Source organism: Vigna unguiculata, chromosome 1, assembly GCF_004118075.2.
Source record: "Vigna unguiculata cultivar IT97K-499-35 chromosome 1, ASM411807v1, whole genome shotgun sequence".
Lineage (NCBI taxonomy): Eukaryota > Viridiplantae > Streptophyta > Magnoliopsida > Fabales > Fabaceae > Vigna > Vigna unguiculata.
In genome coordinates, this window is record NC_040279.1 from 3,421,216 (window position 1) to 3,435,347 (window position 14,132).

General features: G+C 26.6%; 2 protein-coding genes across 2 annotated transcripts; both read left to right on the forward strand.

Annotated features, from left to right (window-relative positions):
* The first annotated feature begins 6,736 nt into the window (after positions 1-6,736).
* LOC114182114 (isoliquiritigenin 2'-O-methyltransferase-like) lies at positions 6,737-9,273 on the forward strand. Its single transcript, XM_028068885.1, has 2 exons — positions 6,737-7,062; positions 9,193-9,273. Exons 1-2 carry the CDS (start codon positions 6,750-6,752, stop codon positions 9,195-9,197), a joined length of 318 nt encoding a protein of 105 aa, XP_027924686.1. The 5' UTR covers positions 6,737-6,749; the 3' UTR covers positions 9,198-9,273.
* A 105-nt stretch (positions 9,274-9,378) lies between these two features.
* On the forward strand, positions 9,379-13,524 carry LOC114182110 (replication protein A 70 kDa DNA-binding subunit E-like). The gene is made up of 15 exons (XM_028068871.1): positions 9,379-9,506; positions 9,754-9,973; positions 10,659-10,799; positions 10,893-11,160; positions 11,239-11,314; positions 11,411-11,538; positions 11,608-11,707; positions 11,782-11,908; positions 11,991-12,148; positions 12,218-12,338; positions 12,442-12,612; positions 12,697-12,765; positions 12,852-12,920; positions 13,003-13,071; positions 13,153-13,524. The coding sequence occupies exons 3-15, from the start codon at positions 10,659-10,661 to the stop codon at positions 13,357-13,359; spliced, it is 1,704 nt and encodes a 567-aa protein (XP_027924672.1). The 5' UTR covers positions 9,379-9,506; positions 9,754-9,973; the 3' UTR covers positions 13,360-13,524.
* The last annotated feature ends 608 nt before the right edge of the window (positions 13,525-14,132 follow it).

Sequence of the window (14,132 nt, forward strand, 5' to 3'; positions counted from 1 at the left end):
TATATTTATATTAAAATTTAGTGGTCAAAGAATACATTGACAAGATATGGGTTAATAACATACCAATAACGTAATATGCTAAAAAGTTATTTTTAATAAAAAAATATATTAGTATAACATTTATACAAATAATAGATTTGGTCTTGAGTTGGATAGAAACAATATTGTAAAAAAAAGTGGATGATTATATTGTTCTATTAGTATAATATTTTTTTTACAACTAAATTTTAATATAAATATCAGTACTTAATGTTGTAAAAATATTTATACTTAATTACTTTTAATCTTATAAAAAAATGACTTAAAAATGTTCTTCAATTATTAAAAAAAATTGGGACAAAATTGAACCAAAGGCACAAAAGTGGGGACTAAATTGAAACAATCAAGTATATATGGGTACTAAATTGAAATTAGTACAATGACATTTGTCACACGTGGCATTATCCTGCCATGTGCCACTAACATTGTCACGTGTCACAACAGAGACTTGACACATAGTAACAAAAAAAAATTGCAAAAAAAAAAATTAAAAAGAAATTTAAAAAATAAAAAAAAATAAAAAAATCAGAGAGTGACACATGGCGTGTCGTGTGTCGTACACGGCGTTAATTATTTTTTTCTGAAAGGGACATGATTGAGACACTTTTTCAAAAATGGGGATGCAATTGACACTTTTTTTATCGCGGGTACCAAATTGACACACTCCTACCAAAATGGGTACCATCCGAGTAATTAAACCATATATGTATCATATACTATCACTTCTGACTATAGAAGAGAATAATGAAGCACTTTTTTTTTTCACATATGTATAACTTTAAAGACAAAAGATATTACAAGACTTTGTTCTCAACAAGAATATATATATATATATATATATATATATATATATATATAATTTATAAATTTTATTTTTAAGGAAATTAAATGTTTAAAATCAACTTAATAAATATTCATTTTATTTATTTAATATCTTCTCAATTATATCAAATGTAACGTGGTAAGTTGATATGTAATAATGATTGTTTAAACTTTGAAAAATATTATTGTATATGTGAACTAATTTGAATAATCCAATTTTATAAAATTAACTTGTCACTATTAAAAATTCTCATATTACATGAAAATTTTCTTATAAATTTGTTAAAAATATTTGTAAGAAAAGACTTTTTTCCTGCTATTTTTTCTAAGAATTTTAATTGACAAGTAATTTCTTCGTGAGTAAATATTTCCTACAAAATTATAAAATTCGTAAATATTTTCTACAAAATTTTTTGCGAAAAATATTTTATACAAAATATTTTACAAAAAACTTGGCAACAATTTCCTGCAATTTTTTTTTCATAACAAAATTTATAGATATTTCTTAAAAAAAATTTTAAAAAAAATTGACTGAATATAGGAGTTTTTTTTAGTAATACGTGAAACCTGATATAAATTTTTAAACTTATGCATAACTTTACCATAATGCTTATACTATATTCATAATACTCAATTTGTTCCTTGAATTTCTTTCTCTTTACCTGCAAAAACTATATGGTTGACTAAGAATACATATATCTAACTAAATATGACGGAATTACAAATTGAACAAATTTTTATGGTAAAAAATCATTATTGTAAGAGATAAGAAAGAATTGATTCATGATCATAAACTTATTTTGCTCGATGAATGATCAATAATTAAATCTATAGTTTTAATTTATTTGTAGAATTTGCATGAATAAATACAAATCAAAATATATATATATATATATATATATATATATATATATATATATATATATATATATAGTTTTTTCTCATAATTATATGACATAAGTCTTATATATCTAAGGCATAGGCTCTGATACCACTGTTGGATTTATATATATATATATATATATATATATATATATATATATATATATATATATATATATATATATATATATATGACATTGGTTTTACAATATATAAGACATTTGACACCAGTTTTACATCAAAACTTTAAGACGATAATGCTATGAGTCTTTATTCTTATATAATGTTTAACTTTGTTTATTTTATCTAATATGAGACTTTGACTTACACTTGGACTATTTCTAACCGTTATTAATAGATATATGCAATTATATCTATATGCTTATGCAGAGCAAAGTTTTCCTTCAAACCCAGAAGACTGCACTGTCTCTCTGACTTCTCATGGATGATGAGCATAATAATTATGGTCTCGTGGATCATCTGCTTTCAGAAGGAAGCGTCCATCTTCATGGTTCCAAAAAAGATAAAAATATTGGAACTTAATCAAAATTATTATACAAAAACTGAACTAAACACAATTTTAAACTAAAATAAAATAAAAGAACTTGAGAGAAAGAAGAAAAGAATTGTTGGAACTTGAATCAGAAACATAAACTGGTTCAATTTCAAAAGATCTTAAATAATTAATTGTAGGAATTGTATGTTACTTACATGGTTTGTGATGAGATTGGGGTACCCTTGCTGCTGAGAGATTCATTGATAAGAGTATCGCAAATATTGATACCATAACCATGTTTAAGATAAGCTTCTTAAAGTAAGCCATTTTAGTTTGAAAGGAAAAAGGTATACGAAGCCAAAGCTTATGTATATATTATTATTCAGATAAAAATTGGTGCATTGTGTGAGGGTTGAATGGAAAGTAGCATACATTTATACTATACACACAAAGAAAAATCTTGTGTATACTATTCTAATATCATATTATGTTATGTCATTATTTTAAGTCATGGATGTTACGCTGATATTTTATAAAACAGTGTAATATTCAATGTAGTGGGTGTTTCTTAATTTTTTTATAAAAAATAATGTAGTTTAATTTTAATTAATAGTCATATTTAATTTAGTTTGAGATTAACTTTTAAATTTAGATGTAAAAGATAAAAAAATCATTTTGATTGAATATTAAAATTGTATTTTTTTTGAACTATGTTTGTTAGGCCAATGATATTTTGACAACTAAATTTTAGCAATTTTATCTAATAACTTGAACGGTAAAAGATGATTTTAAAATATAGAAAAATAAAAAATATGAAAAAATGAAAATACACTTAAAAAATATCATCTCAGATTTACTGTAAGAGAAAATTGTCAAAATTTAGTTGATCTTATATTAATTATATTGATCGGTTGTTTGTTTAAAATAAATTGGCAAAACAAATAAAATCTTGTTTAAAGGGTTAGACCAATTCTTCTAAACCACACATTAGTACATATTTGTCTTTGAACAAATGCTCACAAAGAATACCATTCTAAAGGAAAACCATTTTTTTTTCAAAAATATTACAATAAATAATACTCGTTGAGAGTGTCAAAGTTTGAACTTTTAAAGGAGAAAAGAAGAATGAGTAGCATTATATATAAACTTCGTTTGACCGGCATCTACTAATATGTTTTTAATTTATGAATATTTTTTTTATCAACTTCTCATAAATCAATTTAAAAATAAATAATTAAATAGATTAACTTGATTAATTATTTTTATCAATTTTCTATGTCAATTTTCTAAAATTTTATTTTTAATTTATATATAAACTAATTTTAACCTATATTAATTTTTTTATTTTTATAATATAGTTCCAAAACTATACACATCAACAAGTTCCTTGTTCACGTGCTATTTTAGTAGTCCATTATTTCTGTACTGATAAAAATGTTGAAATTTAGACATGTATCGTCTTCAAAGTTTGTTGTCATGGAAGTCTTTTTTCTGAACTGATTTTTCAACTTAATCTATTAATAACTAGAAAATTTTTGAAAATTATATTTTTAATTAAGATTCTAAATAAAAATCAACCTATATTAAAATTTGTAAAAAAATTTAATTTAATCTGATTCAAATATGTGATGAACTAGATTGACCGCATATTCTAATATATTTTGGCTGCCTTTTGAAGCTTTATATTTTATATATAGAAATAATTCGATGTTTACTTATATATTTATTATTACCAAAACTTTATATTGTATGAATCATTTTTAAATTATAAAAGTAGACCATTAAGTCTTAGTAAATCTTCCATTTTAATGACAAATATAATAAGTTTTTAATTGATTATTTATTTTCCAAAGTATGACGTATATAAATGGGTAGTTACAATAAATATATATATATATATATATATATATATATATATATATATATATATATATATAATACGCCTCGCTTTACTGTACATTATACAAAATAAATATTAATTATAAAATTTCTATGTGATAGTTTATTTTCAATTTGAAAATTTTAATTTATTCTCCTTTGTGTAGTTTAGGAACTTTAATTCAAATTTATTTATGTTAAAATAATAGTTTAAAAATAGGTTTAATTATTGGGATGATACCTACTTTAGTACAAGTGTGTCAATCTAGTACTTACTTTTAAAAAAATGTCAATTGTATCCCAACTTTTAAAAAAGTGTTTCAATTAGACCCCTTTCGGATGTCAATCAGAAAAGAATTGTTTTAATTATTTTACTAAATTATTAATGTGTTTTTGTTTCAATTTAGTACCTACTTATGCGTATTTGATTTAATTTTGTCCCAATTTTTTTAATAAGTAAAATATTTTTCTAATCCATTTTTTATAAGATTAAAACTAATTAAGTATAAATATTTTTACAAAATTAAGTACTAATATTTATGTTATTTATCTGAATTTCAGACGAAATTTATTATTTGTATAAATATTTTACTAATATTTTTTATTAAAAATGACTTTTTAACATATACTTTATTAATTAATTTTTTATTAAGTACTCATGTTTTGTTAATTATTTTTTTCCAAAATGAACAATATTGTCTCTTACTAATTTTAAACCAAAATTTCTATTTGTCTTAATGTTATACTAATTTTTTTTATTAAAAATGACTTAATAAAATGACTTTTACCACAAAATTTTAATATAAATATCAAATACTTAATTTTTGTCAAATTTTCATACTTAATTACTTTTAATTTTATAAAAAATGGATTTTAATTATTAAAAAAAATTAGGTAAAGATTGAATCAGATACACATAAGTAGATACTAAATTGAAACAAAAAGATATATATGTGGACTAAATCGAAATCAACACAATGACATCTGATAGCGACACTAACACGTGGCATTGCAATGCCACGTGTCACACACGGGGACCTGACGGGTGGCATTTTTATTTTTATTTTCAAAAAATTTAAAAGAAATTAAAAAAAAGGAAAAAAATATTAAATAACAATTCAAAAAAACCACAACTGACACGTGAGATGTTGACTAACGGAGTTGTCTAAAAGGGACCTAATTAAAATACTTTTTCAAAAATTAGATGCAATTGACATTTTTTAAAAAAGGGTACCAGATTAACATACCTATACTAAATTAGGTATCATACGAGTAATTAAACCTTAAAAACATGTAAAAGATGACTTAAAGTGTGAACAATACATAATTACATTAAGTGAAAAGTAAAAATTTTAATTTCATGAACTTGATTATTTATAAATTGTAAATGGAATAATTAGTGAAGTATAATTGAAATCTAAATAGTCACTAAGGAAGAAAGTCCACATATAAAGATTTCATGCTCATATTGGTAGGAGGATTGTGAAATATTATAGAGTAAAAATACTTATAAGATCGTACTCCATGTAATATAATATATTTATAGCCTTTTTACGCTTACGAGTAACAGGTTGATATTTGCCCTGATTCATAAATGTCTTCTAGAACACTACACTCATTCCTAAAAAAATATTTTTATATTTTAGAATATTGGATATTTTAGAAGATATTTTTAAATTTAAAAATATCTTTTGCAATGGCTATTTCGAAATACAATTTTAAACACATTATAGATTAGGTATTCTGAAAGGTATTTTCAGATCTAGAAATGATTTTCAAAACATTTATTTCAATTCTTTTTTATATTTTAGAATGTATGTTTCGGAAAATATTACCTGATCCAAAATCTATGAAAAACAAAATAAAAAATATTTAATTTGGAATGTATTTTTTTATATTTTTTGGATCGAATATTTTGAAAAATATTTTTTAAATTCGAAACATCTCTCAAAATATTTAATTAAAAAATAATAAAAATAAGGGTTAAATATGTTTTGATTCTTTAATTTTTAATGAATTTTGGAATTAGTTTATTTTAAAATTTTGAACCAATTTAGCTTTTTATACTTCGAAATACGTTAATTTAGTCATTTTAATCAAATTTTGTTAAGTTTATTTAACATTTCAAGCGTGTTTCATAATAGTATTTGACTTAACATTAAAGCAAAAATGTGTCAAAGTGTATAAACAACTCAAATACAATCGTGAAATGTTGAAATGTATATGAAACATCAAATAAACTTAACAAAATTTGATTAAAAGGACTAAATCTACGCATTTCAAAAAATAAAAGATTAAATTGATCCAAAGTTTCAAAATAAACTAATTTTAAAATTACTGAAAATTAAATGATAAAAACATATTTAACCGTGTAAACATTTTTATTATAATTTTAATAAAAAGTAATTTGGGGATTATAACTTTTTTGGAGTGCAAGAAGGAAAAAGGGGAGTGCAGGATGACCTGTGTTAGAGATATCCAGACACAAGTGTTCTACTTTTTTGTTGAAGAGTGACCCGTATCTGTTTCCAGCCACAGAACAATACCGACAAGAAGTGATATTTTTGGTAGAAAAAGGAGCAGTGAGAAGAAGAATTACGCAGATCGCAGAGACAGCAAAAGAAAGTGTAGAATGGATTCCCATTACGCAGAAGAGGAAAAGGCATGCATCTCTGCAATGAAGCATTGCTTTGGTCCAATATATTGTGCAGTTTTGAATGCAGCAATTGAGCTAAACTTGTTTGAGATGATAGAAAAGGCATCTCCAACATCAGTTGGTGTGACAGCATCTGATGTTGCCTCTCAACTTCCGACACAACACCCAGAATTGGGTCGCAGGATTGATCGCATGCTGTCTCTGCTTGCATCTCACTCTCTTCTCACTTGTTCCACTCGCACAAACCAAGATGGTGAGACTCAAAGATTCTACCACCTTTCTCATCTTGGTAAGTTCTTCGTCAAAGATCACAGCAATGGCTCTCTGGCTCCCCTGTCAACTTTTTTCACTCACCCTTCCTTAATTTAACCTAAATGCATTCATATTTTTTTTATAGTAATATACTAATTTTTCAGCTCAATGTATATAGCTGTATTTTACAAAATCAACTTACTATAAGTTCACATAATAACTTCAACTCGAATAACATAGATTTATATTTTGAAATATTTTATTGACATTTTAGTAAATAAGTTTATCTCTCATCTAACTTCATAAAAAGCCTAGCTTCTAAGCTCACTGACATGATTCCAACAAGACTTATAGCTTGGGTCAACGCCTAGGTCCAAATCATGTTCAAGACCCAATCCATGGCCTACATGCATCTCAATTTTAAAGCCCACCAAGAGGTCTAATAACAAGGAGCATGCTAAAAAAGATCCAATTGAGTTTCATTCAAGATGGCCCAAACTCACATAGGCTTCTCACACTCTTCAACGGGCTAAAGAAGATATTAAGATTTGAGGAGGTATATCAAAGAGCAATAGAATAACAATAAAATTGACATTGTTTAGTCCTTGTTTTCTAGAATAATAAATCAAACCATGTCTAGTTGAATTGATAAAATTGGGCTTGACTAAGCCCAATAGGAGATTTGGCCATGAGCTACTAAAGGTCCAAGGTGGACTAAGTGGAAGTCAACATTCCTTCCTACACCTTATGGATCCAATGCATCCAAGGGCTAGGAATGTTTCCTCCTTTTCCAAGGCATCATCCAATGGCCATGAGCCTTGTTCCTTCTCCAAGCCATCTTCCACAACCAAGATTAAATGCCTTTCTCATCCAAGGGCTAAGAGTGCTTATGTGTATTTGCTTTCATATAAAAGTCTAAATTTCAAGCTATTGTAATCACTCTTGAAATTTCTAATAGAATGTTTGTGTTGAGATCACTTCACTCTTCTATTATTTTGAGAGCATCTAAGCTAGAGGTTTACAACATTTCCTCTAGCCACCTTCCATTAGCCTAGTTTCTAGTCTAGTTCTCCTTTCACCACTCCAAATTCCATTGTTACAAGAGTCTTAAATAATTGTCTCCATGCCATTTTTCGCTGCCTATGGAGTTCCTACCAGCCACCACACATTGGAGCTCCATCTAACTTTATAAACAAGTTTTTAAGGTCACTGTTATTTTATTGACCTTTTAGTAAATAATTTTATCTCTCATCTAACTTTATAAAAAGCCTATCTTCTAAGGTCACTATTATATCTCACTTATACATTAAAGTGGTCATATTTTGATAACTATCAAATAGAAAAAAAAAGTTAAATATATTTTTTCCTTTAACTTTTATCTAATTTAGTTCTCTAACTTTAGAAATGCATGAATTTAATTCTTTTAATCAAATTTTATTAAGTTTATTTAATATTTCAAACGTGTTTCATGATATCATTTTAGTTGTTTATATAATTTGGTACATTTCTACTTCAATGATAATTGAAAAACATTTTTGAAATGTCAAATAAACTTAACAAAATTTAGTTAAAAAGACTAAATTCATGATTAAAATAACTAAATTCATATATTTCTAAAAATAAAAATTAAATAGAGATAATGTTTTAAAAGAGACAAATTTCAAGTTTTAGTGAAAGTTAACTGATAAAAACGTATTTAACCAAATAAATAAAAGATTTCATTTCACAACTCAAAATAATAATATTTTAATTATATTATTATTTTCTTTTTTTAATTTAAAATTTTGATATATATTATTATATTATTAAAATGGACTATGATTTGCTGCAATTTCTATAAAAATGTGAAAGTATATTTTTTTTAATATCTTTTAACAACTCTTTCTTTCTTAAAAAAGTTTTATTTGTTTGGTTGAGAGATGAATAAATAAAAAAATTGTTTAGTTAAATTTTAAGTTACTCATAAATTTTTTTTCTTATTTTTATTTGAGTTTTTATTAAATTTTTTTTGTCTATTGAATATTTAAAACTTTTACATTTTTTTAATGAAGTTTTTATAATTTACATTTTTTTTATTAATTGAGTGACGTGTTATTTGGTGTAATTATTTTGTTTAATTGTCTTTATGTTAATATATATAATTTTGACTAGGTGTGTTCTTTTTTAGGGTGAACTATAAGGAGGTACTTTTGGAGTTTGAGAAGGGGTTGTACGAGAAAGTTCATGGAGTTCCTATTTATGAAGGCATATATTCGGATCCCACACTGAGTAATATTTTCAATGAAGCAATAACTAATCTTGGCACAATCGAGATGAAAAAGATTATAGAAATTTATAAAGGATTTGAAGATATATCTTCGTTAGTTGATGTGGGTGGTGGTATTGGCCAAAATCTGAATATCATAATCTCCAAGTATCCTTCTATAAAGGGCATTAATTTTGATCTGCCTCATGTCATACAAAATGCTCCCATTTATTCAGGTATCTTTCATTCTCAAATCATTATTATCAATATGAAATAGAACCTATTAAAAATTATTGTACAAAATATTTTTTATAAGTCATAAAACCAGCATAATATTTTTAATGTAAACAAGTCTTCTACTATATATCTAAGAAAATGTTATGATAGCGAAATTACTAAATTAGACACTCCCGTTGATTGACACGTGTTCTAGATTAGGGTTATTTTAGTCATTTTGTTGTTATATTGTTTTTGGCGGTGCAGAGAGTTAAATGATGTGATGGGCTGTGACATTTGAAAAATCTTCTTCTGCAAGGCAAGTTTCCTCCGTCGTTCTCCAGCTTTCCTTCTTTTCTTTTGTCTTCCTCCTTCTTCTTTATTTCTTCATTTTCTTCTTCCTTCCTTTCTCAGTCGCGTAGCAAAATTGGTTACATTTGAAAATTCTTCCTCTGCAAGGCAAGTTACCTGCGTTGTTCTTCTCCAGGTTTCCTTCTTTTCTCTTCGTCCTTTTTCTGTTTTTCTTCATCTTCTTCTTCTTTTGTTTGTTAGTTCCGTAAGTTAATATTGTTTAACTTAAAGAACTACATTTTATGTGTTCATCTTTGGTGTTGATATTTTTTTTGATTTTCTTAAAAGTTTAATATATTTTTTATTTACTGTTTTTTCTTCTTGATGCATCTTTCTTTTTCATGGTTTGCTGTTGATATTTTATTTGATTTTCTTAAAAGTTAAATATTTTTTTTATTTACTGTTTTTTCTTCTTGATGCATCTTTGTTGTTCATGGTTTGTTTTTTTACTTCGTCATTGTTGTTTATTGTGTTTTAAAACACTTTTATAGAATTATTTTTTTGTACTTGGTTATTATGCTGTATTATCTTTTGAAATCCGTTATATAAGTTTCGTTTTGTTTGAGATATTATTTGTTAATGTTTTTTTAAGATGTTGTGATGTTTTTGTTGATAACAAATATTTTTTGTTATTTTGAGGACTTCTTTTTGTTAATTTTTTCAGTTGTATATGATTAGAACATATTGAACACTATTTTGTTTTGTTATTTTTGAAGATGATTCTTACCTTAATATTTTGTTTACTTAATTTTTTTTTTCTTTATTTCTGTTCGTTGTGTGGTCCGTTGAAACTTAAGACCTAACTTATTGTGACATATTAGATGGCAAAAAAATTTGATATGATCAAGGATATTGATGGAAAAAGGGAGACGTTGAAACTTGCTGTTAGAATCGTAGATTTGTGGTATGTTGAGTCCTGGGAATCCAAACGAAGTATGGAAATGGTTCTGATGGATCAAAAGGTAATGTAAAGTACCATATTTTAGCATATTGTAAATTTGACTTTATTCGATGACAACTATATTTAACCATATATGTTTTAATTTGTTTTTCAGGGTGATGTTATTGTTGCAATGATTAAGAAGGAAGATATGGGTGTTTGGGAAGAGAAGCTAAAAGAGGGTGAAAGTTACATAATGCATAACTTTAAACTCTTGAAGAACAGAGCTCAATATAGAGTTTGTGAGCATCCATTTAAGCTGTTGTTTATAGGAGCAACGTCTATACGAGCACAACCCATTGCAAGCATACCTAGAAAGCTCTGGAAGTTCAAAAGTATAAAGGATATCATTGATGGAAAGTATTGTTCTGATTTGTTGGTTGGTAAGTTTATTGTTGTATCTTTATGTATGTGTCCTATATTTTGTTTTTTTGTTAATCTATTAATTTTTTGCATGTTAGATGTCATTGGTATGGTGGACAATGTAGAGGAGAAAGGCCATTCGAAAAATGTTGTCTTTGACCTGAAAGATTTGAGGTTTGTTTCATTATATTTGCTTTTTTATATTTGCAATAGTTTTATAATTATTTGATAACTATTTTTTTTGTTATTGTTGTTATGTCCTTAATGCAGTGGTGCTATAATCTGTTGCACATTGTGGGATTCGTATTGTGAGAAATTATTGACCTATTGGAGGACATGTAGTCAAACATCTAATGTTGCTATTATTCTTACTCAGGCTAAGATAAAGCCTGCTTCAGGTATGAATAACGTCATTACTATATTTAGATTATCATTATTATTTAATCTAATTTAATTTGTTTGTATAGGTCCATGGCCAGTTTCACTGTCTAATTCTTGGAATGGTTCGAAACTGATCATAGGCGATGACATACCTGAGCTGATCAATTTTAAGAAGCAATTCGCAGAGTATGTTTATATGTTAGGCATGTATTTTTCATTATTTTATTTTTCATAAACACTAACAAATATGTTGTGTGTAGAACCTGTGGCAGTGAAACTTTTGAGGAAGGGAGTCAATATAGTGGCTCTTCACAGATTAATCATGTTGATAGGTTTATGTATAAAACCGTTGTTAAAAGTGTTTCAGAGATTATGACTGTATTAGAGGTAGTTCTTATGTTTGTAATTTTGTTTTAAATCTATTTTGTTTTTTTTGATCATATTATTTACCTTTTTTGTATTCATATAGGAGATTTCCTGTGTTACTGTTGCACGTACACTTAAATTTAACTTGGGAAATGATGGATGGAATTATCTGGTGTGTAACTTTTGTGGGAAAAGAACTCACGAAGTTGGTTCCTTTAAGTGTCTTAGTTGTGATGCCTTTAATGATTCTCCAAGAATCCGGTTAGTATATTTTTAATTTATATGTTATGCCTTATGTCATAGTGTTATTTTTAATATAAATTTTTGTAGGTATAAGCTGGAAATTCAAGTGACTGATGGGAAAAAGGTGGGCAATTTCATGCTTTGGGACCAAGATTGCATGAATTTAATTGGTGTTTCTGCTGCTGATTTGAGAAAGAAAATGATCAAGGTAAAAGAAATGCAGTATGTTTTATAACTTAACTAATTTTACAAGAATCATTTTTGTAAACAAGTTACTAATAATTTATTTTCTTCTACTTGATTTACATTAGCATGGTGAAGACGATCCAAAGTGTTTTCCAGAGGATCTAGATGTTATTTTAGGATGTATTTTTGCTTTTAAGGTTAAGCTTCAAGGAAAGAACCGACCTGCCTCAGTTATGAGAGTTTCTACTGACGTGGAAATTATTGATCACGTCAAAGCACTACTGGGACAGGAGGAGGTAGTATTGCAATATTTTGTATTCATAAGCTGAATTATCAATCATAGTCGTATTAGTAATTGGTTTCTTTATACCAATTTACAGGCAAGCTTTGTTGGTGAATGTATTGTTAGCTGTCCATCTGATATAGTTCCTGATACTTCCAATTCCTCAGTAAGTATAGTTGAATTACATTTTGTTTGTTATGACAACAATGATAGTTTTTGTTTTTAAATTGTAATTGCAAATGAATTATGCAGCCAATGGTTATTGGTAAATGTAGCAATGCCAGTCTTCTTGATGTACCAACTTCTAGCGGGACTTCTTTAGTAAGTATTTTGAATATGGTCATTTTGGTTGTGAGGTAAATTGTTTTACAATGTTTGACATGAATTATATATATGTTGGCAGGCAATTGAACTTGCTGAATGTATTGGTAATGCTGCATGTGACTTAACAGCTGATACGGATAGTTCATTGGTAAGGATTATTTTAATTCAGTTAGCATAATAAAATAACTGATTCCTTGAATGTGTAACATGATTATGTTCATTATTGCAGATGTGCCTTTCTTCCACCGCTGATGATGAACCTGATATAGTTTTGTGTATGACGCCCTCTAAAGATGTTTCTGCTCGTATTGATGATCTTCCAGACATTCCATCAAGTATCATGGAGTTTGATTTTCTGGAAGATATTCCTCTAGCTCAGTTATCAGCTACAAAGACTACAAAGCCAACGAAGAGTATCAAAAAGGAGAAATTATAAATGTATTAATGTGCCCAAGAAAAGTCTGTTAAAATATTTTTGCGAACGTTTTTATCTTTGTCAACCATATTGTAATTTCTATAGTAGACTCAATCCCAGTTGTGTTATCATGAATTGTACTTATGGATTTTGTGAATCATCTTTAATAGTTTTGGTGGTGCAAAATTGTAGAACACAATATCGTAGAATGGTAATATAACGTTATTGTTATTATTATATTTTACATCTTCTTTTTTTCAAGTAACTATATTGTCAATTTATGAAATTAGTGATATATGTTTTTTAGTGTTATTTAGTAATGATTTAAGAGAAAAATTAAGGATAATGACTACTACGGTGTTTGAATATTAATTAATACTACCATTAATTATCATTATTATGCAACATAATAATCATACTATCACAATATTTATATCGAAAGCGCCCCAAAATAGAATTGCTAATTAGAACTATAATAATACATTTTTTGTTATAATTGATACAATTGTTTGAATAAAGAAGTTATCCATGAACTATAATAATACAACGCACGAGCAAAAACTGTAATAGTTAGAATTTAAAGCACTTTTTGGTTTGGATGGGATGATTTTGGATTTCTCGAAAGGACATTATATTGATTGAGAGGACAAGCATTTAAATCTAATACTACTGTTGAACATTAAAATTTGCAGAGAAGTAGTCAATTTACTATTACGGAGAAGATTTTGATGGGTATCCTGAACGAAAAGTGTTCAACCTAATATTTCATTGTGCTATTCCACCTAATGTTAAAT

Excerpts from the sequence above, each read along its gene's own strand:
- LOC114182114 (XM_028068885.1), top strand. The coding sequence starts at position 6,750 with ATGGATTCCCATTACGCAGAAGAGGAAAAGGCATGCATCTCTGCAATG.
- LOC114182110 (XM_028068871.1), top strand. The coding sequence starts at position 10,659 with ATGGCAAAAAAATTTGATATGATCAAGGATATTGATGGAAAAAGGGAG. Across the intron at positions 11,161-11,238 it reads TTGTTCTGATTTGTTGGTTG|ATGTCATTGGTATGGTGGAC; the intron begins GTAAGTTTATTG and ends TTTGCATGTTAG. Across the intron at positions 12,766-12,851 it reads CTGATACTTCCAATTCCTCA|CCAATGGTTATTGGTAAATG; the intron begins GTAAGTATAGTT and ends TGAATTATGCAG.